Source organism: Monodon monoceros, unplaced genomic scaffold (genome assembly GCF_005190385.1).
Source record: "Monodon monoceros isolate NGI ecotype Baffin Bay Population unplaced genomic scaffold, NGI_Narwhal_1 Super_Scaffold_15, whole genome shotgun sequence".
Classification (NCBI taxonomy): domain Eukaryota; kingdom Metazoa; phylum Chordata; class Mammalia; order Artiodactyla; family Monodontidae; genus Monodon; species Monodon monoceros.
The window spans coordinates 60881314-60906510 of record NW_021703771.1 but is presented as its reverse complement, the minus strand read 5'-3'; the positions used below and the strand labels follow the sequence as shown (position 1 = coordinate 60906510).

Below are 25197 nucleotides of genomic sequence, written 5' to 3'. Positions count from 1 at the left end.
TCCATTTAACTAGAAATCCCAAAGCACAGAGGTGTAAAGTGACTTGAACAAGGATTTTCAGTAAGTTCATTAGAGACTGGTTTAGAACCAGGGACTTCTGGATTAAAATAGTGTTGTTGTTTTGTTGTGTTAATATGCTAAACTTCTTGAGCTTAAAATCCATTTTGATAGATCTTGTGCAATAGAATCATACTATTAAAGAGGTTCAGATACACGGTGTATAAAATTATGCTTCCCCACATCTTGTAAAAATCAAACAAAAGGTGGATCTGAAGGCCAAGGTTAGCGTTAACTAACAATATCTGTCACATAGTAATTCTCTGGATTTAAGAAACCCTTGTTATAGTTATGGGCTTAATATTTTTCAAATATTCTATAGACCAGTGGGCATTTTAATGAAGAATTATGGGCTCCACTGGAATTGAACGCTATGGGGAGGGTTAGAATGAAAGCACAGGGTTGGGGGACTAGAAGGCTTTTCCTAAGGCCTTAGTGTGATCCCCTAAGACCACCTGCCTTAGAATCACCTGGAAGCTTGTTGAAATATTTCTAGGTCTACACCTGACTCATGAATCAGATCCCTGTGGGCGAGGTCAAGAATCTTCATTTTAAGTAAGTTCTCAGTGTGTTTCTGATGCCCCCGAAGTCTGAAAACCACTGGAATATAAGAATATGTTCTAGATTAAGGAGTGTAATAAAAGAAATGTTAAAGTAAGCTGAAGATACCCTCGAGAGCAATACTGGCAGGATTCCTTAACGGGCAAAACACCAGGCAAATCAAGGACTATGCCATATTTTAAAAAGTCTGTTGAAGATTTAGTGTTTGAAAACAACAAGGAGGATTTTAGATAAATTATTGGTTGAAAATATTCTGCTCTTAAAGGGGAAAAGTGTTTGATGCAAACGATTCTTCCAAACAATTCTTCCTTAACTAATTACTTTATATAAGATAAACTATGAAAACAGCCTTGATATACTTCAGATCAAAGGATATTTTTCAATAAGATTTTCTGGGATTAAAGCATATTCTTTTGAAATTAAGAAGCAGTAGGAAATATACTGTGTAGAATCCAATTAACTGGGTATAAAATTCAGACTGCAATCATTTGGTCCTGTTAACATGAGGTTTAAGTTTATATTATGTATAAAAAAGGGATTTGAACAGAATTATTTCTACAAATCAGGGGTAAATTAATCATTTTATTTCCCTGAACTAAAATCATTCAATGACCACCCATATCTCTAAGGACTAAGTCCAAACGCTTGCAGAATATTTATATGACTTCCTTCTCCAGCCTCATGTCTTTCCCCCAGGTTTCCCATTCGGTTTCTCCTCATTCTGACCTCTCAGATCTCACCAGTCTTCTTCTCTCTGCTGGGAACCTTCCCTCTTTCTCCTTTCTTCTCCAGCATGTAGTCAGCACTTAACACATATTGTATTATTGCTAATAATTCCATTACTGACAATGGAGAAAAGTGGACACATTAAGATATATTTTCAAGGTAAGAGTAGTCAGGTCTTTCTGAGCCCTTGGGTGTAAGAGGGGTGAGACATCAAGGATGATACTTAAATTTTTGGCTTGAGAAATGAAGAAATTAATTTAAAAATTAGGCCTAATTACTGCAAATGAGAAAAAAAGAAGCATTGAGTGATTGCAAGTTTTGTTTTGTTCATACTAAGTTTAAGATACCTATGGGTGAGGGAGAGATGTTAACATGGAATAGGATACAGGAGTCTGGACTTTCAGAACAGGGTTAGAGCTGAAGATAGAGATGGTACTTAAAGCAACAGCAGTCTTGAAATCCCTTGGAAAGAATGATGTAGAGAGAAGGTGGAAAGGACCACTTCAAGGCCAAAGGGAGAAGGAGTAGCAAGCAGAGGAAACCAGTGAGGAAGGGAAAAAAGCCACAAGAGGGTACCCTGGAGCCAAGAGAGGAAAGTGATTCAAGAAAGTGGGAGTGGACTTCCCTGGTGGTCCAGTGTTTAAGACTCTGTGCTTCCAATGCAGAGGGCGCAGGTTGGATCCCTGGTCGGGGAACTAAGATCCCACATGCCATGGAACTCGGCCAAAAAAAGAAACGAACAAAAAAAAAGTGGGAGTGTCGATTCTGTTGAAGGCTGCCAATGAGTGAAGTAAAATGAGGCTTAAGAAGTAACCACCGGATTGGGCAACATGGAGGCCATTGGTGACAATGACGAGGGTGAACATGATGGAGTAGGGGCGATGAAAGTTCATGTGGCATGGGCTGCGGGAGGACAGCAACAAGAGGAAGTGGTGACCAAAACCATAGAAGATCCCTTAAGCAGTTTTGCTGAAAAGAGGAGCAGATAAATGGGGCTTTTTGATGGTGATATGGGATAAAGAGAGTGTTACTTTTTACTGCTGGGAGATGTAGACCATGTTAATGTGATAAGAATGATTTGGGAGAGAGGAAGACACTAGCATATAGGAGAAAGATAGTATCTGCAGGATGAGGCCTGGAGGATATAAAGGTTGCAGAGGCCAAATGGAAGGGCCAGCCCTTGTTTGCAGCCAGGAGTGTTCGTCCATGCTAACAAGAGGGAAGGCAAGGATGTCAGTACATGTGCTGGTCTGTGGGTGGCTTTGGTGTGGGATGGTGAATACTTATATTTTGTCATGGATGTGTATGAGTCAAGGTTATCAGTTGGGAATTGGATGGAGATGGGATGGAGAGGGCTGAGAGAAAGTGGTGTGAAATGGTTGCCCAGAGGGAGGGAAGAAAAATACACTAGAGAATATCTCCAGGCAGTACCATTGCCTAAGTGTCCATTTGCAATTTGTCATCATGAATTTAAAGTAAGACAAGTCATTATATTTGGGTGTTTTTCTCCAGTAAACTTCAGATGCTACCCTCACCCTGCTGCCCCCCTCTTTAGCTTGGCTTTGTCTGTCAGTCCTGCTAGATTCTTCCATGGAAACTTGTGTGGCTCCCCCAAGTCTAGATCTGGTCCTCTCCACTGGTTTCTGTTACCCCTATACGAACATACCATAATTGTCCACTTATGCATCTGTCTCTCCCATCAGAACATAAGCTCACAGAAGGCAGGGAATTTTTTTTTTAGATTTATTTATTATTTATTTTATTTGTAAATTTATTTTTGGCTGGGTCGTGTGCAGCTCGCAGGATCTTCATTGAGGTGCACGGTCTTCTCTCTAGTTGTGGTGCACGGGTTCCAGAGCTTAGTTGCCCTGGGCATGTGGGATCTTAGTTCCCTGACCAGGGATCGAACCTACGTCCCCTGCGTTGTAAGGCAGATTCTTTACCATTGGACCACCAGGAAAGTCCCGGGATTTTTTAATCTATGTTGTGCTGAGTTCTAACCCCAACTTCAAACACAGCACTTAGCATACAGTAGGTGCTGAACATATACTAGTTGAATAAGAGAAACATGGTCCATAAGGCAGATATCAGTCTCTCCAGTTTCCACATTAGCATCAAGAACATTTGTGTCAAATGTTAATTAAAAAGAATTCTAACCTATTTGTTGCCCAAACGCTAATTTCCCTAAGATTTATAGTTCAGCTTCCTCTTACTGTAATTCCCAAAGTTACTACGTATAATTGTATACAATTTCACTTCATTTCTTAAAAGAGGTTTTGCCTTTTGGCTGATTTCTTTCCTTTACCCTCTAAAAATGATGAATAAGGAAGACCTTATTTTATAATTGCAAGATTAAAGGAGAAAAATAAGCACCAAACTTGTAAGTATTTTAAGTGCAGTGTAACAGATCTGCCCGTCACATTTTATCTACTAGATAGTTTTCTTTTTCGAATTAGAAACCCATGCGTTTAAGGAAAATATACCCCATATTTCCCACATACAGTTGTACAAGAAGGAGAAACATATATTTAAATATGTTTAGGAATATTTTGAATGATTAGGAGTATTTTGAAAAGATATAATTTAGATTTAAAGTTAATTTTAATACAAAGAGTAGATATAACACACAATCAAGGATGTGGGCCTCAGTGGTACTTACTTCTCCATTGCTAGGTTACAGACCTGCTTTTTCTTTGACGATAGTCATTATAGTGACTTATGTCATCAATAAGCATGACAACATTTTACAAAGATGCAAGAATGCATTTACTATTTCATATGATCTTCACAATACCCCACAACCTTGAGATGTATTTTTATCTCCAATATAAGTAAAGTAAAGTTTAGGGAGATTAAGTAAAACTCTTACCAAGTCACAGAGCTGGTAAAGGGCAGAGTCTGAACTTAAAACAAGACTGTTTGGGCTCCAAAACTGATTTTCTTTCAATAAAGCAGTGTGGAGAACCTCTTATTGGAAGTCCCTCATGTTGTTAAAGGTCTCTTGCAGTTCTAATGTTGTATAATTTCTAAAGAGAATAAGTTCTTCCTTGTACATTTTATTCACCTTGGATTATCAGCCCTATTAATGGCTGAGAGACAGTTTAGGATATTCTCTGTGTCTCTCCTGTTCTCCGGATGTGCACATGTGGACTCAAACTTTACACATAGTGACTCAAAAGGACAACCATTGTTTGGGTAGTAAGTAATGCTGTTTCCATTTATTTTAGTACTGGAATCTCTGCGGTAGACAGCAGGAGAATTAAAAAAATGTCTAGGACAGATAAAGGTTTTAGAGATGCTTGTGAAATGGGTGCTACATTAATGTATTTATACATAAAACCTAAATTTACACTTCTTTTCATTAGTTTAGGTGCTTAGTCTCTAGTTATTTGGTTATGTGCTTATTTCAAAAGTAAATATTTTGGTTCTATATAATGCTGAATTCACTCTTGCCATTAATTTATTTTAATAGATATTCAATGACCCCTAAGTTGAACTCTGCAATTGGCAATGCACATTATCGATGAGATGAACATTTGACACACCACACAGCATGCATCACTTAATTATGGAAAGCTTATGTAATAACGAGCATTTGTATAGTGCATTATTTAACAAAAGTGCATTGTAGGAATGAACTCATTTTACAGATGGAGAAAAAAGGCTCAGAGAGGTTAATGACTTGTTCAAGTTCAAGCTCCTAGTAAGTGGCAGAATTAGCACCTCGAAAAGACTCTGCGGGTGTGTGAATGTAATAAGCTTCCTAACACTGAGATGTGTTATTATCTATTAGAAAGACAATCAAAGAATACTAAGCGGTCTTAAAGACTAATAATTAGGGGCAACAGATCCTTGGCTCTAGGAACACCAAGTGCATCATGCATATGAGAATTCAAAATCTGAGTTGGAAAGGAGTGACTAAAGGAAATTGTAAGGAAACTATGTGAAAGGGATATTGTAGCACAGTGAGGAGAACACTGAGCTGAGAGATGGAAGCCAGTGGAAGTTGGACAGAATGGATGCCTCGGCTGGGTCGCCCTGTCCTTACCCCAGTGGAAAAATGTCCTCTGGCTCTGCCCCAGGAGGCTGATCAGCTGCCTTGCATCCAGGTACTCCTGTACCTTCTAGCTTCTGGTTGGTTCTGCCAATGAGGACCCTTGGCAGAGATGGGAGGGACAGGGAATATAAAGTTAGGGATTACCCTTGGCTCTCTTTCTGTGAGAATTCCAAAGGTCGCTGCTCCTCTCAAGAGCTCCTGCTTTCCATGACTCTCCCCTTCCACATGACAGTGTCCTTCAGGCCTGCATCCATGAGCACGCACTACCCTTTGTGGTCCTGCTACCCGCTGCCCACATCCGTGGTATCAGTACCCTTGTAAACGACCTCTCCTTGCATTATTCTAATTCAAACGCTGCTGGAACCCTGAATGATAGATTCTGGACGATTCTTCCCAGCTGTCATTCTGCACGTGATTATTTTGGGAACTACTGAACTTGGTTTGCTTGTCCTTCTTTCTCCAAAGTTATAATTCTTGGCTTCTTCAAGTGAAGTTCAGATGGTGTGCAAATTATTAACAGAGGAAAGTGCTCTGCTTTCACTCCATTTTCTTAAAATTGTAACTATTGTCCACAGTCGAAAGTAAGACAGAAGTCAAAAGTAGGTAAAATAAGGGCACAGCTTTATTTCACTACAAGGCAGTAAGTACACTGTCATATCAAAAGTTCAGTGCCGACCATCTTGCACCGAATGTTCTTAAGGCAGCAACTGGCTATCGACCCCAGCTGCAAACACAGGTTCTGTGTGGCAGTTCTGAGACTATACACTTAGAGACCACGGGGAATGCTGATTAAACACATAACCCCTGAATTAAAGAACAGTCAGGCTGAACTCAAAACAAAACATAGGACTTCAACAACACAGATCTCCCAAGAAAGAAGTGCAGTGCATGCTCTTATAAACCAACAATAACAAAAGACAAAAAACAACCACAAATGCAAAATCTCCCAAACAAGTTTTCCAATGTATTACAAAAGGAAAAAAAGTATATATATATATAAAAAATAAAAAAGTTTGAAATACTAGTGCATAGTCAATTACCTAACACCAAGTTTCTTTTCTCTCCGTCCCAAGCTCTACTGCCCCTCTGATACTAGCAGCATGTCTACAGGCTAAGACCATAGCAGCAAAACACATTTTTTTTCATTTGGCATGTACAAAATTAAATTACTGAATAAAAATATAATTTTTTATAAAACTATTTCATACAGTAATAATTTTTAAAGCAAGCTAACAAAAAAACCCTCATAAAATGGTTTAGTACAGTAAATGTACCTCCAATGTTATTAACCATAAATGAGCATTTACAATATTGATTACTTATTCCATGGTGTTAAGCCAACATTTATAGTAATGCATTGTGTTTAGTGATTGAGAAAAGTGAAATATTGGAGTACCTTTTTGTGTAAAATTTCAAAAACCCTATCACAGAAAAAATACTGGTCCTCTTAAAATACAGATAAATCACTTTATGTTTTTTTTTTTTTTTAAATCTGCAGTAAGATACTAACTGACTACAATTCATGACCTAATAATTTAGGTAAGACTGTTATTTATTAATTTTTTAAAAAAAATTCGTTTAGTTGGGTGAAATCTGATACGATTTCATCCACCTAAATGCACTTGGTGCTGTTCTCAACTGTTGTACCACAACAAAAATAGGCTCTTCTCCCATTCATGAAAAGTTTCATGTAGAGGAATGCTATATCCCAAATCAACTTGAAGTGTTCTGAAAACCATAATGCTTGTCTGCAAACGTCTCACATGACCAGAGTCCGGGTTGAGAAGGCCTTCACGTATTTACGAGCCTGACCGGAAGCCGTCATCTGATCGTCTGTCTTCCCACAGGATGCAGTTTCCCAGGCACCGCTACAAGGCTAATGGGGAGAGAGAAGGCAATGGCAAGGTCAGACCGGGAAGCACACACTTTAGCTCACAAATGGATTCCCAGCCCCAGCAGGGCCAGCAGAAAAAAATGGTGACCTCCAGATAGCAAGTAGTAGACACCAGGGAGCCTTTGTCAGATAAAATCTTCCCTCTGACAACCAGGAATCCAGCATTCTTAAGTGATATTAATTATCAGAAATTGTTTATCGCGAAGAGAGAAAACCCACTCCAAGCAGTATGATAAGATACAGCTGTATCTTCACACTTGAGTGCCTTTTGTCTATTAGGAGATTTTACAGAGTTGGAGACAGGAATGAGTCTAATCCCCCAGGTGCCTAAGGTGAGCTGTGGGCATTTACTTATTAAGCAAACTGGTGAGTGCTTGAGCCACCCAGCAAAGAAGCTCCTGTAGGTGCTGGAATTGATCAACACCTACTAAACATAGTATATCTTTTTAAACAATTAAATTGATTAAGTTGAGTTATGAAAATTTAAATTTATCAATTAAAATGGATATTTATCAATTAAATACCAATTAATTAAGAAATATCGGTTTACTTGGATAGCTTACTTTTTAAAGATACAGGATGGAACTAATATCTCATGGGCAGCATCTCGATCCTTCACACACATGATCTCATTTACACAGCACAACTACCCTGGGTGGGAGGTTCATTCTCTCTTAAACTGGGCAGGAAATGGAGACTCAGAAAGTAAGGATAACTTGCCCAAGGCCACTCTACGGGTAACCAGAGTAATGGTTTTGAACGTGTGTCTGTCTTCTGCGAGCCCTGGCTCCTGCCTTCCCTCCATGTTGCTTCAAACCAAAATATGTACTATTTGTGCCCTACTTAGTTCCCAAAAGGATTTAAGATGCTTACAAGGTAAATATAAGCAAAGAGAGTTTAAAAAGTGGACAAGGCAGGGTCACAGAGAAATGTGGAAAAAATAAATAATACGAAGAAGGGTGAGATCTGTATTCAAAACACTTGCCATGAACTATAATGCACCGGCAAGATGTAAACTCCAAGCACGGCTCTGAGCTCTCTAGCAGTCAATGCAAAGAAGGAAACAGAAACACAAGCAGATATAAGATTTGCTGTCTGTAAGCTCAAAACGAAATCAGTGGTTTTAAAAAGCACAACTATTCCTAGTATTGATATCTAAGAGGGATGCTTTTCATGGACAAAAGAAGAATAAGAAAAGAAAGGCCTCTGCTGTCCTTTAAGAGAAAAAATGAACACATGTGAAACCGGTGGAGTGATGACAGGCAGATGAAAGGTTTGTGGTCCCACGGCCAGAGGAGGAGGAGAGGGGACACCAACGAGCAGCCAGGGCCATGCTCTAGGCAAAGGGCATGAATAGGCAGGGTTTAGATAGACAAGTGGTAAAGAGGGTAACCCAGGTGGGAAAATAACATGAAAGAGTCAGGAAGCTGCAGTTTGTACATTGCTTGTGGGAGGGACTGGGAGACAGAGAGGAAGGGACACAGTGGATTAAATGACAACATTTAACAAGTGCTTACTACGCACCACTCACGCTTCTAAGTATTTTACATGTATCATCTCATTTAATTCTCATACAAAACACCAGTGGCATAAGTATGGCTCATTACACATGTTTTACAGAGCAGGCAATTTTAAAGGAAGAGAGGGCTGAGGCAACACCCTTAAAGTCACCCAGCTAAGAAGTGATGAAGTAGAAATGTGAATCCGGGCTCTAACTCGCTGCTTCCATTAGAGTTCTTATCAGTGGGAAGTTGTAGGGTCCGGTCAGCAGGGCCTTGGAATGCAGGAAGAAGTGCTTAGATGAGGTGTCAAAGTCATCAGACTTTTAGCAAATAGGTAAGACAATTCCAAATGAACGTGGTATTTGTATGGTGATGGGGCTTCCTTGCCTAGGGTCTGGAATAAATTTTCAGTGACATAAGGTTTACAGTGCCATGTTTCTAACTTGTAAACTTTCACAGGACACAAAGTAGATTACCCAGTTTCTGCCCAGTCTGTCGTGCCATCTCACTGCCAATGTAAAGGCACCATCCAAGTTTACACATATTTACTCTCAAGGCTCAGAGGCTCAATACATAACTTGAAATACTACATAGGCAAGATTGATTATCATAATATTTTCCCAGAACGGTGAATCACAAAAATGACAGGACAAAGATGACAAGGCATTCTGGGCTGACGTCTGCCATTGAGTCACATTTAATGTTTTACTAAGTAAAATCACCAGAGTAGTTTAAGCATTCTTTGATACAGTTCTGAATAAATGATGTTTGTCTAGTTTGAAGGAAGTGGGTTACATGTACATATTTCTTTGGTGTGTTATCTGCCCATCCAAGTCTCATATTTTAGTTTAGTCGACTGCTTACATGTTGTTGCTAACATTTTTCAGTGCAGCACTGAAACACCTAATTGACACAAGGAATCCAATTAACAAAATAAAATTTAATGTTATCATTGTAATTTTGAGCTTGTATTTGTAGTGACACACATAGAACATACATGACAATGTGACATATAATAACAATGTGACATCCTAACATATGACAATGTGACATACAATAGCAATATGACATATACTAACTACCATTTGAGAGTGAATAGTTAAAGATGATGGCTGTCCATCATGAGTACTATGCAGGGCTTAGAATCAGTGATGTACACAGAACAAAGTACATGGATCTTAAAAGCAAGTGACTAAAGAAGATGCAGAGGGCTTCCCTGGTGGCGCAGTGGTTGAGGGTCCGCCTGCCGATGCAGGGGACACGGGTGCGTGCCCCGGTCCAGGAAGATCCCACATGCCGCGGAGCGGCTGGGCCCATGAGCCATGGCCTCTGAGCCTGCATGTCCAGAGCCTGTGCTCCGCAACGGGAGAGGCCACAACAGTGAGAGGCACGTGTACCGCAAAAAAAAAAAAGCAGAATAAAATATCTTAATATGCTAATATCTTATATGTAAGCAAAAAATAACAAAGATACACACAAAACCCAAAAATACATATTTCAAAAGAATACATACAAACAAATGAAGGGGAAGGGAGAATGTAGGTGAAAACGGAGATAAAAGTGAGGAGCAAGGAAGAAAGGATTGTTTCTGTTTTTCTCTGGTTAAGAATTTTTCTACTTAGCCGTGCTTCAATTAACATAGGATTAATTTTCTATATTAAAGTAAATTAAGTATCCTAAAATCCTATATTAAAAGAATCTCATGCTTGCTTTTACAATGCCTCTTGGTAAAAGTCAAGTTCTGATCCTTGACAACATAGTACTTAATTCGGGATTCCCAATGTCTGTTCAAGAGAATCTAACACAGTTATCAGCTTAGTATATTTTCAACTTGGACTTTAACTGTGTTCTTGTTGGATCTCCCAGATGGCTCATCACTTATTCATGTTTGGCTCTTCCTCCAGGACCAGATATTTAAAACAAGATCAATATAAAGAAGGTACCATATATTTTTAGTTAGTACTTTGAAAACACTTTTCAAACAGTCAGCTTCCCCCAAGTCAAAATGAAATTTATGAAGAAATAAATCAAATTGACTGAACTATCCGAATTTCAGAAAGCAGAGCATTTGAGGGGCACCTAAGCCCTGAAGCTCAGAGTTGAGGGAGGGCAAGACGACTTGGAACACCTGAACCTCCCAGTGTAGACAGACACCAAGACACAGTAGCCACTGTGTGCAAGAACCACTGAGCGCAGAACAAAAAGGCGAACGTGAGTGGGCAGCTCCTTTTCCGCACCGTGAGAGTACAAAGCAAGCACTTCTTACAACCATGAATGGAAATACTGGTCAGAGCAGACACATACCTACTTTGTGAAGGTAAAGGAAGAGCAGAAGGTCGAATACTCGGGTAAGAAAGGAAATGCTGAGGTCCACCAGCCAAAAGGGCAGCTGCCTCCTCCTGCTATTTCTTTCTCCCTCCTTACCTTGAAGCCCTGGGGCCCTGGGCCAACTTTTCAAGCTGATGGAATAGTTCTGACAAAGGAGGATTAAATGTCTTCGTGCTAGGAGGATGTTTTTTAATACTGTCATATATATCCTTGGGCACCCTCCTCATTCCCTCTCCTTAAATGTTAGTTTCATTTACACTAAAGGATTAGTAAGAATTACAGATTTTGGGCTTCCCTGGTGGCGCAGTGGTTGAGAGTCCACCTGCCGATGCAGGGGACGCGGGTTCGTGCCCTGGTCTGGGAAGATCCCACATGCCGCGGAGCGGCTGGGCCCGTGAGCCATGGCCGCTGAGCCTGGGCATCCGGAGCCTGTGCTCCGCAACGGGAGAGGCCACAACAATGAGAGGCCCGCGTACCGCAAAAAAAAAAAAAAAAAAAAAAAGAATTACAGATTTCGGCACATGAATTCTTGTTAAATGACTAACTCATGGTGCTGTTGCAGACATGTCCCTCTACCCTAATTCATTACAACATTAATAATCCTACTGCACATCTTCCTCCTCTTGCCCGCGAGTTATCTTACTTATCCCATAATTTACCTTTAATTGCCCCTGGGCAGAAGTGAACTGAAAAAGGACTGTCAGAGGTCTAACTGGGATATCCTGCTGAAGCACTTTAAATAAATACGCAGATCCTTTATATAAAACAGAAGACAAAAAATGAGACAAGACCATGTCCACAGGTGGTTTTCTGTCAGAATTAAATTATCTCCACATTTTCACTTAGAATATGAATGGTTTTTTTCATCATGCTGAACAAGAACTGCCATTGTTGTTATATTCATAGAGCAGCTTCATATAGTAGCTGCTGCTGTCAGTAGCCTTGGCAGGGCATGTGCTTTACAGTTCACAGGCCTCATAAGAAACTTGCGTTAAGTCATAAAAAAATGATTTTGCAAAAACAAAACAACTTATAAGATGGTGTTATGTTTTTCTGTTTCATCTTTTAAAATAATAGGCAGATATAAATAGTGTCCAAAAGACTAAGAATTATTTGATAATTCCATTTAACCTATCTGAAGAAAAGAATTACTCTGGACTAAAATTCTAAAAGTCAGAATTCCTTCCCAGTGGGGCATCCTTTAAAATGTATTAGTTATCTAAGAGATAATGTTGAAATCTTTAGCTGTATCTTGAGAGTCAAGAATAAACCTGAGATGAAGTGTGGCTAAGGTAAGGTTAATGGTTATCAAACTTTTCCCACGCATAAATGCTTCCCTATGTCTGCACAAAACAATTAAATGCTCCCAACTTCAGAGTTGCTAACTTTTCATAGAAAAGAGACCTAAAAGTTAGCGTGGGTCAAAGGTCCAGATGGTGATGGAGGGTGTTCCATCCACCAGTGCCTCCACATCCCACCCACGTCTAAGTTAACAATCGCTAATAGGGATGGACTTTTCCCAAATTTGGAGTTTGTCGCCAATGTCTCTAGGGTTCTTTTCATCTTACATGTTGATAGACTTCCCAACAGTTGTAATCACATAGCCTCAGATGTCACAATTTTTTGGAAGAATAGCTCTTTCCTTAGTCACATATTGGTTTTCAACTATTGAGATTAAGATAAGTGCCAAATTGCTCTAAAGCAATTCTATCTTTGTTGGCCCAAGGAAGATTCAATATCACAGTGTTTACCAAACCCAACCAAACAAAAAAAAATCCAGGTTGTGTACTCTCTGGGATAGAACACTCTGAATTTGAGCTCAACTTGCCTTCCCCACTCATTTAGCCTTTCTCAGTTCACCCCAAAAACTGTACATAGTAAACTTGCTTATTATATAAGATATATTGAAAGCAGGTCACTGAAATATTATTGACAGCTATGTGAAATCTTGCCAGGGCAAGTGGAAAAAAGTGACCCAAGGGAGAACCAAATGGATACAGAGGTATCCAGGGGAGTAGGTCAACAACAGCACACTAACACTAAGAAATGCCTGGAAAGATCTATGTCACATGGAGACGGACTGTTTCTATGTCAGTTGACATGCCAACACAAGCAGCAGAAAAATAGAGAAGACCAGTAAATCAGTTGTTTCATCTCCATAACACCAAAGAGATCTGACTACCTTTATTTCAGGAATCAGTTGAATCAGCAATCTCTTTTGGTGACCCACTGACACAGTTCTGCCAGAGTGGAGCAAGGAATGAGAAAGAACATGTGAGAGGAAATAATACACCAGAGTGCAAAGTGAGGCCTCCTTGCCTATGTTTCTAAGGACAGGGACAGTGCATACCCTTTGTCTGAAAATAGGTACCACCAATGTACATTGGCAAGTGTGCCGCCATTTTTTTTTTTTTTTTTTTTTTTTTTTTTTGCGGTACGCGGGCCTCTCCCGTTGCGGAGCACAGGCTCCGGACACACAGGCTCAGCGGCCATGGCTCACGGGCCCAGCCGCTCCGCGGCACTTGGGATCTTCCCGGACCGGCGCACGAACCTGTGTCCCCTGCATCGGCAGGCGGACTCTCCACCACTGCGCCACCAGGGAAGCCCTGTGCTGCCATTTTGAAAGTAATATTATATCCATTTGATCTTCATAGAAACCTTGTATGATAAGTGGAGGAAATAACTATAGTCCCCAATTTAAAATGAGAGCATTTTCATCTGAAGAAGTTAATGAATTAAAAACATGCAGTTAGAAACTGCTGATGTCTAGACTAGAACCCAGGTGCCTGTTGCCTGCATGCTAGCTTATTACACTCCTTAGCAATGCCAATCATGCAAAAAGCCATCCAAAGCACATGGAACTGAAGAAGTGAGCTTCAACTGCTTGCAATAATATCGTAAGATGCTTTGATGCTGTGCAAATGTGTTTAAGTATTAATGGCTTGAGAAATTTACTCAAATTAAACTCACTGTTTTTAAAAAGTAAGGCTAGGACAAGCCAAGTCAGGAAATTAAAATTTAAGGCTGTCATTCTGTGGTTACAAAAAAGAGGAAAGTGAGTGAGTAAAAAGCATATGAACACATCTTTTACATTTGGGTTTTAAACAGGAATAAAAGGAAATTATAATTTAAGAGAAAAATACAGAAGTTCTGAGGCTTATAACTTAAGTACAGTTTCAGATCTACCAATGAAAATGTCTACCTTAGGAAATGTTTATTGGCATAATGTATTTATTTCAAAATGTAAAGCAAATTGAAAGCACATTGAGAAAAACAGGCAGTTCTTTTCTCCTTGCTGAGGGAGCTGTGTGTGTGTGTATGTGTGTGTGTCTGCCTTGGGCTCTTTGAGGGTAACTTTCGAACAGCAGAATCCAGTAGTGTTCCACAGTGAATCTGCCTTTCCTGCTCCAAACTGCAAGCTTTCTAGGCTGAATGTCTATTTCCTCATTTGTGTATAAGCTTCTAGACTCCATTCTCTACTACCATACAGCGTGAGGAAAACAGCACAATGGTCTGAAAATCTCACATATTCTGAGCTGCATGAAAGACACAAATATCAAAAATGTCTCAGGACATTTTTATTATAAGAGTCCCTGTTTGTTTTTACAATTAAAGTTAAGGCAACTAAAAAAAAGAAGAAATCCAACTATTATACTATTATGCAGCTGCTGCAAATTCCTTTTAAAAAAAGATCAAGCATAAATAATTTCAAAACCAAATATAACACTGTGCATAATGGTTTATAATAGCCTCTAGACATTATAGCTTACGGACTAGGGGTTATATGGAAAGCTCTGAGTTATTAAAATTCTTTGCTTCTCAATGACAACCCGCATAAAAAATGGGCATACTTAGCACCCTGAGTTTGGTCTCTACATACCATTTCCCACTAAAAGGATCACAGCACCTTAGGGAAATGGCTGGTTCCAAGAAGAGAGGAAGGAAATGTAACTATTACACGTATTCATGTATAAGCACATGCATTTATATATGCATTAGAAGCTGAACTATAAAGCCCCAATATTTGGGGCCTCAAAACAGTAACTACTCTGTCTAAAGTGTTACAGCTATAATTAAGCCAAGGATCATTACCATTGAAATGACAGAACACAGAATTGCACAGTTAGTGTAGTCTTCAATAAACTTTTCTTGTACTTAAGTAAATTTATTTAGTCAACTAGATGGATAGACAATCAACTGTACTATACAAATGACATTTTACATTTTAGAAGTTTTGGAAATTTAAAATATTTTAGAAGTCATATTTAGTTGTTTTAATTAAATGCACTCTAACAAAAATGTCTAGATTGTTTGGTTAAAATCCCATTTAACATTTGATTTATTATAAGTACAAATGACAAAATTTCTAGGTTATATAAAGCACTCAAGTTGAATAGCTAGATCATTTAACAAATGCACAATATGTTCAACAATACTGTTCATGAGAAATCTGCCTAATTAGGTCAAATTGAATTATCAATGGAAATATATGATAAAGCATAATGGTTTTAATAAAAAATTACCAAATTGCTTAAAATTACCTACATAAATATTGTTGAGTCAGGGTTATATGAAATATAGGCAATATATGCTTAAATATTTAGAATCACCTGATGCATTTTCTGATATTTATCACAAAAGTTTGAAACATTTTAGAAATCACATATTTCTATGGTACGAGAAGCTACGTTTCCATGACACAAAATGAAGGAGATACATGGTGCGTGCCATTCACTCATTCATTCTTAAAATGAATTAGTTATCTATTATAGCAGGTTATTAAAATATATTTGAGTGGTGTAAATCACTAAAACCATATAATGTAGATAGAAGCATTGACTCCAAAATCAACTTATAGGTCTCAATTATTTAGTTTAGTGGAGCCGACAAATGTTACCTTCACCACGTGATGTACGTAGGTGGCTTAATCTCAATATACAGTGTCAGAATCTGTAGAGTGCCACATATGGCTCACCAATATACTAGAAAATACTGACTAATAAAAACAGAGCTACTAGACTTCCCTGGTGGTGCAGTAGTTAAGAATCTGCCTGCCAATGCAGGGGACACGGGTTCAAGCCCTGGTCCGGGAAGATCCCACATGCTGCGGAGCAACTAGGTCCTTGCGCCACAACTACTGAGCCTGTGCTCTAGAGCCCGCAAGCCACAACAATTGAGCCCGCATGCCACAACTACTGAAGCCCGCGGGCCTAGAGCCCATGCTCCACAACAAGAGAAGCCACCACAATAAGAAGCCCGCGCACCGCAACGAAGAGTAGCCCCCGCTCGCTGCAACTAGAGAAAGCCCGCGCGCAGCAACGAAGACCCAGTGCAGCCAAAAATAAATAAATTAAATAGACTTTAAAAAAATAGACCTACTACTTAATACTGAGTTTCAAAGATAAGTAATATTTCCATCAAATAAAATATAAATATGCTGATAATAAAGTTCCATACTGATTTTTTTTTAATTAGTATCATTAAAATCTTCAAGGTAAAAATTAGACAACCTATTTTTTAGAAATCTGACACTCTTGCCAAATTTTATGTAATACATATATTTTATATCTGTACCATGTTTGGCTGGATATATTTTATTTATATCTGCATAAAGGTTTAGATTTAGGTTTTGCTAAACACTATTTTGTTAGGCCAAAAGCTTTAGGATTTAGTTTTAGGGAAAGAACCAGGGGTTTTCAACCTACATAATGATAACTGTCCCTAAATATATATATATGTTGCACTTTGCCACTTAGAATGCACTTTTTTTATACTATTATAAATATCGGTCAGATCCTAGCCTATGTTACAAAATATACATAAAACTCAACCTAGTTTAATTAATGCACTAATAGCACTAGTCAAATTCTATGCTCTGGTTATAATCCTTCTAATCCCCTTTCTTTGTCCCCCATATGTCCCCCTTCTGTTCTTTTCCTCATCTTCCAGTTCTTTGCCATATTCTGAGTCTTCTTCACATGGCTACCCAAGCCTGATTGACTCAGGAAGGACTCCAGATTCCCCGCAAGGACAGACTTTCCCTAGTCCACACTCCAGTCAACAGTCGCCTTTCATCAAAGCAGTTGGATCAGATAGAAGCCACAAGGAGAGCAATCTGATGGAATTAAGACACAAAGTGTGCCTACAGCCCTTCCAGCTGTATTTGTCTTTCTTAAAAATAATGCTAAATATCACAAATGCTTTAAAGGAGGTAGTCTTAAGAGTCTCACAATTTGGAGAGAGAAGGCCTACTACAGTGATGGGAAAGCCCTTCCAGGAACAGGACACTTTTTCAAATCACACTGCCTAAAACAGTGCCTTTCCCTCACAGGACAGCTGTGACTTTCCACTTCCTAATCCAGGTTCTCGGCATGCTGCAGGGGCTTTGGCTTTTCCTTCAGTGTAGCACAGGAGGATAGAGGGGAGGGCTCAGCAGGTGGCTGGGTATTGGGCTATTGAATGTTGGGAAATGCTTTAAATAATTTAAGGGAACAAATTTGCATTCTTATTTACATTTGGCTCGGGATTAATTTGGAATTTGTTGTATTTCATCAACATACACCTCCTTCAAAAAAGGGAAATCTCTTTCGATATTAAAACCCGTGAGCAGATGTTCAACTACAGATTAGCCACATAACACTGACAGTTGAGTTTGTCATTCTGATAGTCAAATATGTTGTAATTCCTTTCTAACTATCTAATTTCAAACTTCATTGAAAATCTAAACAGGGTCTGAGCTTTGATGGCTTAGTGAGGGAGTAGAAAACATAAAAAATTTTGAAACTAAAATTAAACTATGCCAATTTTTTATAAAACCTTTAAAAGTAGAAGAAGGAGGTATTGACACATGTGTAATTAACAATCTTAGTCTCAGTCACAGTAAGAAATGTTTCACTTCATCAGGCTTTGGGAGCCTGCTCTAGTTAAAAATTTCCAGTGAGTCTCATATGAGTGGCAACAAGGAATTTTAGGAGTTTTTTAGACATTGGGAGTTGTTTAAAAGCATCACTCCTCTATGTCTAAAATGTTTTTCTTTTTTAAAAAAAAAAATTTTTTTAGTGAATGACTTTTAAGATACCAATGTTGGAATAATAATTACCTGCAAGGGACTCGCCAGGGACCTGGTTTTAGGTACTGTAAATGCTTTGAGAACATTGTCTTCATCTTCTGATACTGGTGTCATTAAAACGGAACTTGTAAGAATATTCTAAAGGGAAAGAGAATAATTTGAAATTTAAATGAGGTTGGATAATAGGAGAGCCGACACAATTCTAACACTTTAGAGAGTAGATTACTATGAGTTGACACACATTGGCAGGAAAAAAATGCAGGTATTTGCCAGAAATTCTCTTCCCAATGAGCTAAACCGAGAACTCAACTATGTACTAACACTAATCCCACTGTGGCAAACATCACTAAAGCAAAAAGCTTCAGGGTCCCACACAGTTCTAGGCATGAGGCAGGCACTCAAAATACATCTGCTAAATGGATTAATAAATTTGTGCTTTTAAAAATTTACTAAACTCTGGTGAGAGAAATGTTTATTTTATATATTGGTAAAGAAATATTTTTGACTTACAGATTAATGGCAGTATAATATAATGGTGAAAAGTATGGAATATAGAACTAGACTAAAGTTCTAACCCAGAACCGCCACTTATAAGCTATACAATCTTGAGTAAGTGACTAAGCCTCCCTGTGCCTCAGTTTCCCCCCGGTGTAATAGAAATGATAATGTTACCAACCTTGTGAGGATTAGATGAGTTATTGTATCTAAAGCTCTTAGACTATTACTCACCACTTAGAACACACTGAATAAATATTAGCAATTGCTATTAGCTTTGATTCTTCATAAGAGGAAAGGGCAATCATTCACAAGTTACAAACTTTAAAATCGATGGTTAACCAAGGGCAAAACAAAAGAAAACAAAACTACCAAGCCACGAAAAGACACAGAAGAAATGTAAGAGCATGTTACTAAGTGAAAGAAGCTAGCTGGAAAAAGCTACACACTGTATGATTCCAACTATATAATATTCCAGAAGAGGCAAAACTAGAGACAGTAAAAAGATCAGTGGTTGCCAGAAGTTGGAGGGATGAATAGTAGCAGAACACAGAGGACTTTTAGGGCACCGAAACTACTCTGCACGATACTATAGTGGTGGATAAATGTCAGTACAAATTTGTCCAAATCCATGGAACGAATAACACCAAGAGTGAACCCTAACATAAACTCTGGGCTTAGGGTGATGATGTATCAATGTAGGCTCACTAGTTGTAACAAATATACCCCTCTGGTGGGGTGTGTTGATGATCGGGAGGCTGTGCATATGTGAGGCCAGGGGATATATGGGAAATCTCCGTACCTTTTGCTCAACTTTGCTGTTAACATAAGACTGCTCTGAAAAATAGTCTATTAAAAAAATGGTGGTAGGGCTTCCCTGGTGGCGCAGTGGTTGACAGTCCGCCTGCCGATGCAGGGGACACGGATTCGTGCCCCGGTCCGGGGGGATCCCACGTGCCGCGGAGCGGCTGGGCCCGTGGGTCATGGCCGCCGGGCCTGCGCGTCCGGAGTCTGTGCTCCGCAGCGGGTGAGGCCACAACAGTGAGAGGCCCGCGTACCGCAAAAAAAAAAAAAAAAAAAGTTAACAGGGTTAACTATTATGTTAGTTTAAAAAAAAAAAAAAGGTGGTAAGCAAAGCAATGCAATATCGGGTACAATAAAGGGAATTTACTATAGACACTGTGATTAGCACTATGCTAGATGCTACATAAAACCAAACAGGAGACAACTTAGCAAGGAGGAAATACAGGCATCCCCTGCTATTCAAAAGTTCGCTTCACACCACTTTGCTTTTATGAAAGTCCTATATTAGTACCTAATATTTTCGCTAACTGCTAACCAAAAGAAACCTGGAGAGAATTTTTGCTTTTCTTTTGCAGCCACAACTGTTACAGAGGCAACACACACCCTGGGCAGTTAGGGTGGCACCACCAAGCTCCTTCCCCAGGCGCTACACTCAGCATCTCAGCATCAAGCCCCATAGTTCTGAATTGTGTGAGCACCTGTGCTTTATGTCAATTTCCTTATTTTTATTCACTTTTTATTGAAGTATAGTTGATTTAAAATATTATATTAGTTTCAGGTGTACACCATGGTGAGTTGATATTTTTATAGATCACATATCATACACAGTTATTAAAAAATACTATCTTATCTGTGCTATACATTACGTCCCTGTGACATCTACTTTATAACTGGGAGTCCGTACCTCTTAATCCGGTTCACCTATTTCATCCCTCTCCCCACCCCTCTCCCCTCCGGCAGCCACTAGTTTGTTCTCTGTATCTGTGAGTCTGCTTCTATTTGTTACATTTGTTTCTTTGTTTTTTTTTAAATTTTATTTAATTTTTGCACCTGTTAGCAAGATATGTCCGAAGGTAAACTGCTTCTTTGCTTTACGTCATTTTGGCCTACTAAAGGTATCATAGGAATGCTCTACTTTCAGATAGCAGGGGAAACCCTATACTACATTTAGAAGACAAATAAGTAAGTTAAAAGAAAATGTAAAACTTAATATTCTCTTTTCATGGAAATGTGTATATACATGCAGCAGATTTTTTAATTGGCAAGGACTCAGATCATAAGAAAATAAACAAGTCTGCAATGGAACACAGTCTATTTCCAACACGTGTAGAAAATCTCACTTTATATTCAACATTAATAATCATAAGAAAATAAGCATGTGAGAGAATATTCAGAAGTATGATGCACTAAATGCCGAAACCACAGTGGTCCCACATGCCACACACAGAATTCTGTGAGCCGCCCACATCTCATAACATGTCATAACTTACGGGCACATCTGCCACAGGCGACGCCTGTGTGAACAGCTGAGTGTTCAGACTCTCCCCTTCCCAGTGGTCTGAGCAGAAGAAGTTTCCTGCTTTATCAGTTGGAGATTCCACCTAAAAGCAAACAGGAAGTGCTTTGTTGTTTCTAGAGCTAGAACTTCCCATGAAACTGTTAAACTCAAGAGTAAACTTCTGTAAGATGAATAAGGTCTGGGGATCTCATGTATAATACGGTGACTATAGTTGCTAACACTGTATTGTATAACTGAAATTTGCTAAAAGAGTAGAACTTAAATGTTCTCACTGGAAAAAAAGGTAAATATGTGAGGAGATGGATATGTTAATTAACTCAATGGGGGAGAATCCTTTCATAAGGTACACATGTATCAAAACATCACATTGTACACTTTAAATACTTTATAATTTTATTTGTCAATTATATCTCAGTAAAGCTGAAGAAAAAGTAAATCTATGGCCAATCTCTCAACCACTTATCCTTATATGAAAATAAATTCAAGAGGCACTGTATCGAACCTGTTGGAAATGCTTCTTGACACCAATGTAAAACATTTAGCTAGTGGGAAGCAACAGCATAGCACAGGGAGATCAGCTCGGTGCTTTGCGATTACCTAGAGGGGTGGGATAGGGAGTGTGGAAGGGAGGCTCAGGAGGGAGGGGATGTGGGGACATACGTATGCATATGGCTGATTCACTTTTGTGTACAACAGAAGCTAATGCAGTATTGTGAAGCAATTATACTCCAATAAAGAGCTATTAAAAAAAACTACAATGAGGTGCAATGCCACACTCATTAGAATGAAAAAAATCAAAAAGACCAAAAAAATAGATACTATTAATTTAATTAGTTTCAATTTTCCATGATGTCCAAAAATTAAATATCTATGTATCAACCAGTCATCCATCCACCTATATATCAGTGATTTTAAAAAGTACAATACAAAACTGCTTCCTTCTCTTTCCTTTATACTCTCTCACATGTTTTCTGTTCAAACAGGAAGGAAATAGAAGTGGCTCGGCTTCCCAAATGCAAGATTGCATGCCTACAGCTTGGCAGTACCTCGTAACTGCATCTTACATGAAAATCTTTTCTGAAAAGTGGTGTTGTTACACAGTGCCTCCCCCCCTGCCCCAGACACATCAAGCTGCCCACAAGGGACAAAAACAGCAGGGTTGTTCCTTCCAAAGAATCTTGTGTTTACCTCTTGTTTGATCTTCTTCAGTAAAGGTGGTCCATTTTCTTGAAACTCAGCAACAATTCCAGATTCATCAGATTCCTGTTTAATCACATCTTGTAGGTCTTCTACTAGATGAGATGGTGTCTGAGGCTGAAGGGATGATTGGGTACATTTGTATCAGAGGAAAATTTCTGTCTGTGCTAATAAACCAACTAAACCCCAAGAACTTTGTGAGAACTTACTAGCATCTTCAGGGGACCGTATTTAATTTCTTGAGCTGCGAGTGCATGTTTGAATGGTGTAGGAGTTCTCGGAGAGCTTTCTAGGATTGACCTTTTGATAGCTGGAGTTCTGAAACTTTAAAAGGAAAACAAGTTTTGGTTAAATATAAAAGAACATATGTCCCTTACATTTCTCTACCTATTAAATTTAATATTTTTCTACTGAATACAATAAACTCATTGATATGGAATAGGGTATGATGATGAACCATATAGGTATTGTTAGGGAAAAGATAATATGTACATCACATATTTCAAAATATCATACCACAAAACTAAGAGCATTAAAATATTTCTCATCTTTCTTTAATCATTCTGAAAACACATGTAGTACCCCTAAGCCTTTATAATGACCATAAGTATTGTGAAGATCTGATGTCATTTAAAAATCAATTTTATCTATTCATTATCTCTTATCTACCCACAACAGAAAACATATGTTAACCTTTTAAAGTGTATTTTATATTGGAAACAATAAAATTGCTTTTTTAAAAGGTTTCTTATAATTCTTATTGATGTTCTCTCCCATTTCTTTGAATTGGTTAAGGCTTTATTGACTATAAATGACTACTTAATCACTCCTTGGCTTCTAATCATATAATTTTCCTGGGGATGGCAAAAGAGGTCCTATCTATAGATAAATTTCAAAAAGAAAAAATAAGATTAAAAAAATATGAACTAAGTAAAGAACCATACTCATTCTTATTCTTAAGTTTATAATCAAAGAGGAAAGGAGGCTGAAAAAGCTTGTTTTTGGTGAAGAAGAAAAGGACTTATTGAACAAACAGAAAAACTGAACGGAAAAGTTATTTTAAAATTACCTTTGCATATATAGGAAATTTTTTTTTTTTTTTTGCAGTACACGGGCCTCTCACTGTTGTGGCCTCTCCCGTTGCGGAGCACAGACTCCGGACGCGCAGGCTCAGCGGCCATGGCTCACGGGCCCAGCCTCTCCGCAGCATATGGGATCTTCCCGGACCGGGGCACGAACCCATGTCCCCTGCATCGGCAGGCAGACTCCCAACCACTGCGCCACCAGGGAAGCCCATATATAGGAAATTTTGAAATGAACTACAAAAGGTAATTTAGTTTATTCTCCTACCTTCTACCTCTAGGTAGTCCTAACATGCCCAGGACAGGCATATTCAATGTGGAGATACACATGACTGTGTATATAAAAGTGGATCAGTAAAATTACATACATATAAATAGATCAGACATTTGGGGACTATATTCTATTAATTAAATATAAGTAAATAAAATAAATAATTTTTTTCTTGAAACAAGGACTTACATAGTATTTTCCTTTTGAGTTTTCACAGTCTGCTCTCTATGAAATGGTGTTGTAACAGTCAATTTGTGACCATTGAGAGGGGTGGAAGTTAAAGAAGGCATTTCCAAGTCTAAGTTTTCATGGTTATTGGAAGTGTTTAAGAACTAAATATGGGAAGAAAGAAAATATACTTACATTAAACAGTGATTCTTTAGTCAGCCCAATTTAAAAATGACATGTTGTTAACAAGTAGGTATGTTTTACTGGCCCATTATATGAGATAACAATGATGTTAACAAGCACATAGTGTTTAATTTCAATTCAGCACCCGGGATTTGGAGTATGATTTCCAAGAAATAAAATCTAGAGTCAATGCTGAAAAACTTGCAAAATCCTAAGAAAACATTCTCAATAAGGACACTTGTCATTAAAGAGAATGAGATGCACTTCTTATTAACATTAAAGGCGTTAAAGTGATTTTTTTTGGAAAGTAATCATTTTTTTCTTTCATACTTTGTTTTTTCTCTTTAATGATCTAGGAACCATTATTATATAAAGTTGACATTATGTGGAAAATTCTTGAATAATTTAAGCTGTATCTCTCAGAACACTGATGTTCTGGGAAAGTAATAGGTGTTCCTCAAATGGTTCCAAGGTAAAACAAATTTGGGAAACACACATATTGTAATCTCCTCCTGGAAATTCACAATGCACATCCATATATTAAAAACTTTGAGAGGTCCTGCAGTAAAGAAACCATTTTAATTTTGTTTGATTCAGTGTTTCCCAAACTTATATACCTATATATTTAGATGTTTTTCTGGAACATCATTAAAGTCTTGTAGAACTAATATACTTCAGAACAGGGTTTGGAAAATACAAGCAAAAAAAGAAGATGTTTTTTTAGTGGGCATATCATTTGCTCATACCTAAGTTGTTCTTATAACAGACTCAACAGGCATAATTGGAAAAATGTTTTAAAGTGCCAAATTATCCTTTAGCTTCAATTATTTTCATAATTAAGGAACACAAGTCTTTGATAAAAAATTATAATTTCCATGCCTTAAAAAAGCTGTACGAAATAACATTCATTGGCAAAAACTGCCAATAAAATATTATGGCACGACTCAGAAGAGCCAATGTTGAGAAATTGAAATTAAAACATATGTTGTTTTTCTTAAGCATTTGTTCCTCATTTTCTCCCAAAACTTTTTCACTTAAAGATGGACTGGAACCTTTAAATTTTCTCGTTGCAGCTCAAATGTTATCTAAACATAATTTGGTTCCCTCCTCCCCTGGGTCAGTGAATCACATAACAATAACTGAACAAAGAGGCAGAAAATCTGTTAAAGTTTTTAAAGGGATGGGAGAAGAGGAAGAAATAGAAATGTTAAACTCTAGTGTTGAAGGAAATAAAAGCACATCCCAGGCAACTAACTCTCTTTAGAATCACCAAAAAGTCAGAGA

The 25197-nt window shown here is 38.3% G+C and overlaps 1 protein-coding gene across 3 annotated transcripts in view; it reads right to left on the bottom strand.

Annotated features, from left to right (window-relative positions):
- Positions 1–6000: 6000 nt before the first annotated feature.
- MYB (MYB proto-oncogene, transcription factor) overlaps positions 6001–25197 on the bottom strand; it is a 35059-nt gene continuing 15862 nt past the window's right edge. For 2 of the 3 annotated variants that reach the window (XM_029224220.1, XM_029224219.1), the window contains exons 11-16: positions 23752–23894; positions 22419–22533; positions 22201–22326; positions 20984–21094; positions 18225–18332; positions 6001–7277 (exon numbers count right to left, since the gene is read on the bottom strand). In XM_029224220.1, the coding sequence (XP_029080053.1) occupies positions 7161–7277; positions 18225–18332; positions 20984–21094; positions 22201–22326; positions 22419–22533; positions 23752–23894 (720 nt within the window). In that variant the 3' untranslated portion in view covers positions 6001–7160. The remainder of the gene's footprint in view (positions 7278–18224; positions 18333–20983; positions 21095–22200; positions 22327–22418; positions 22534–23751; positions 23895–25197) is intronic. The other variant, XM_029224218.1, reaches the window with a different exon arrangement.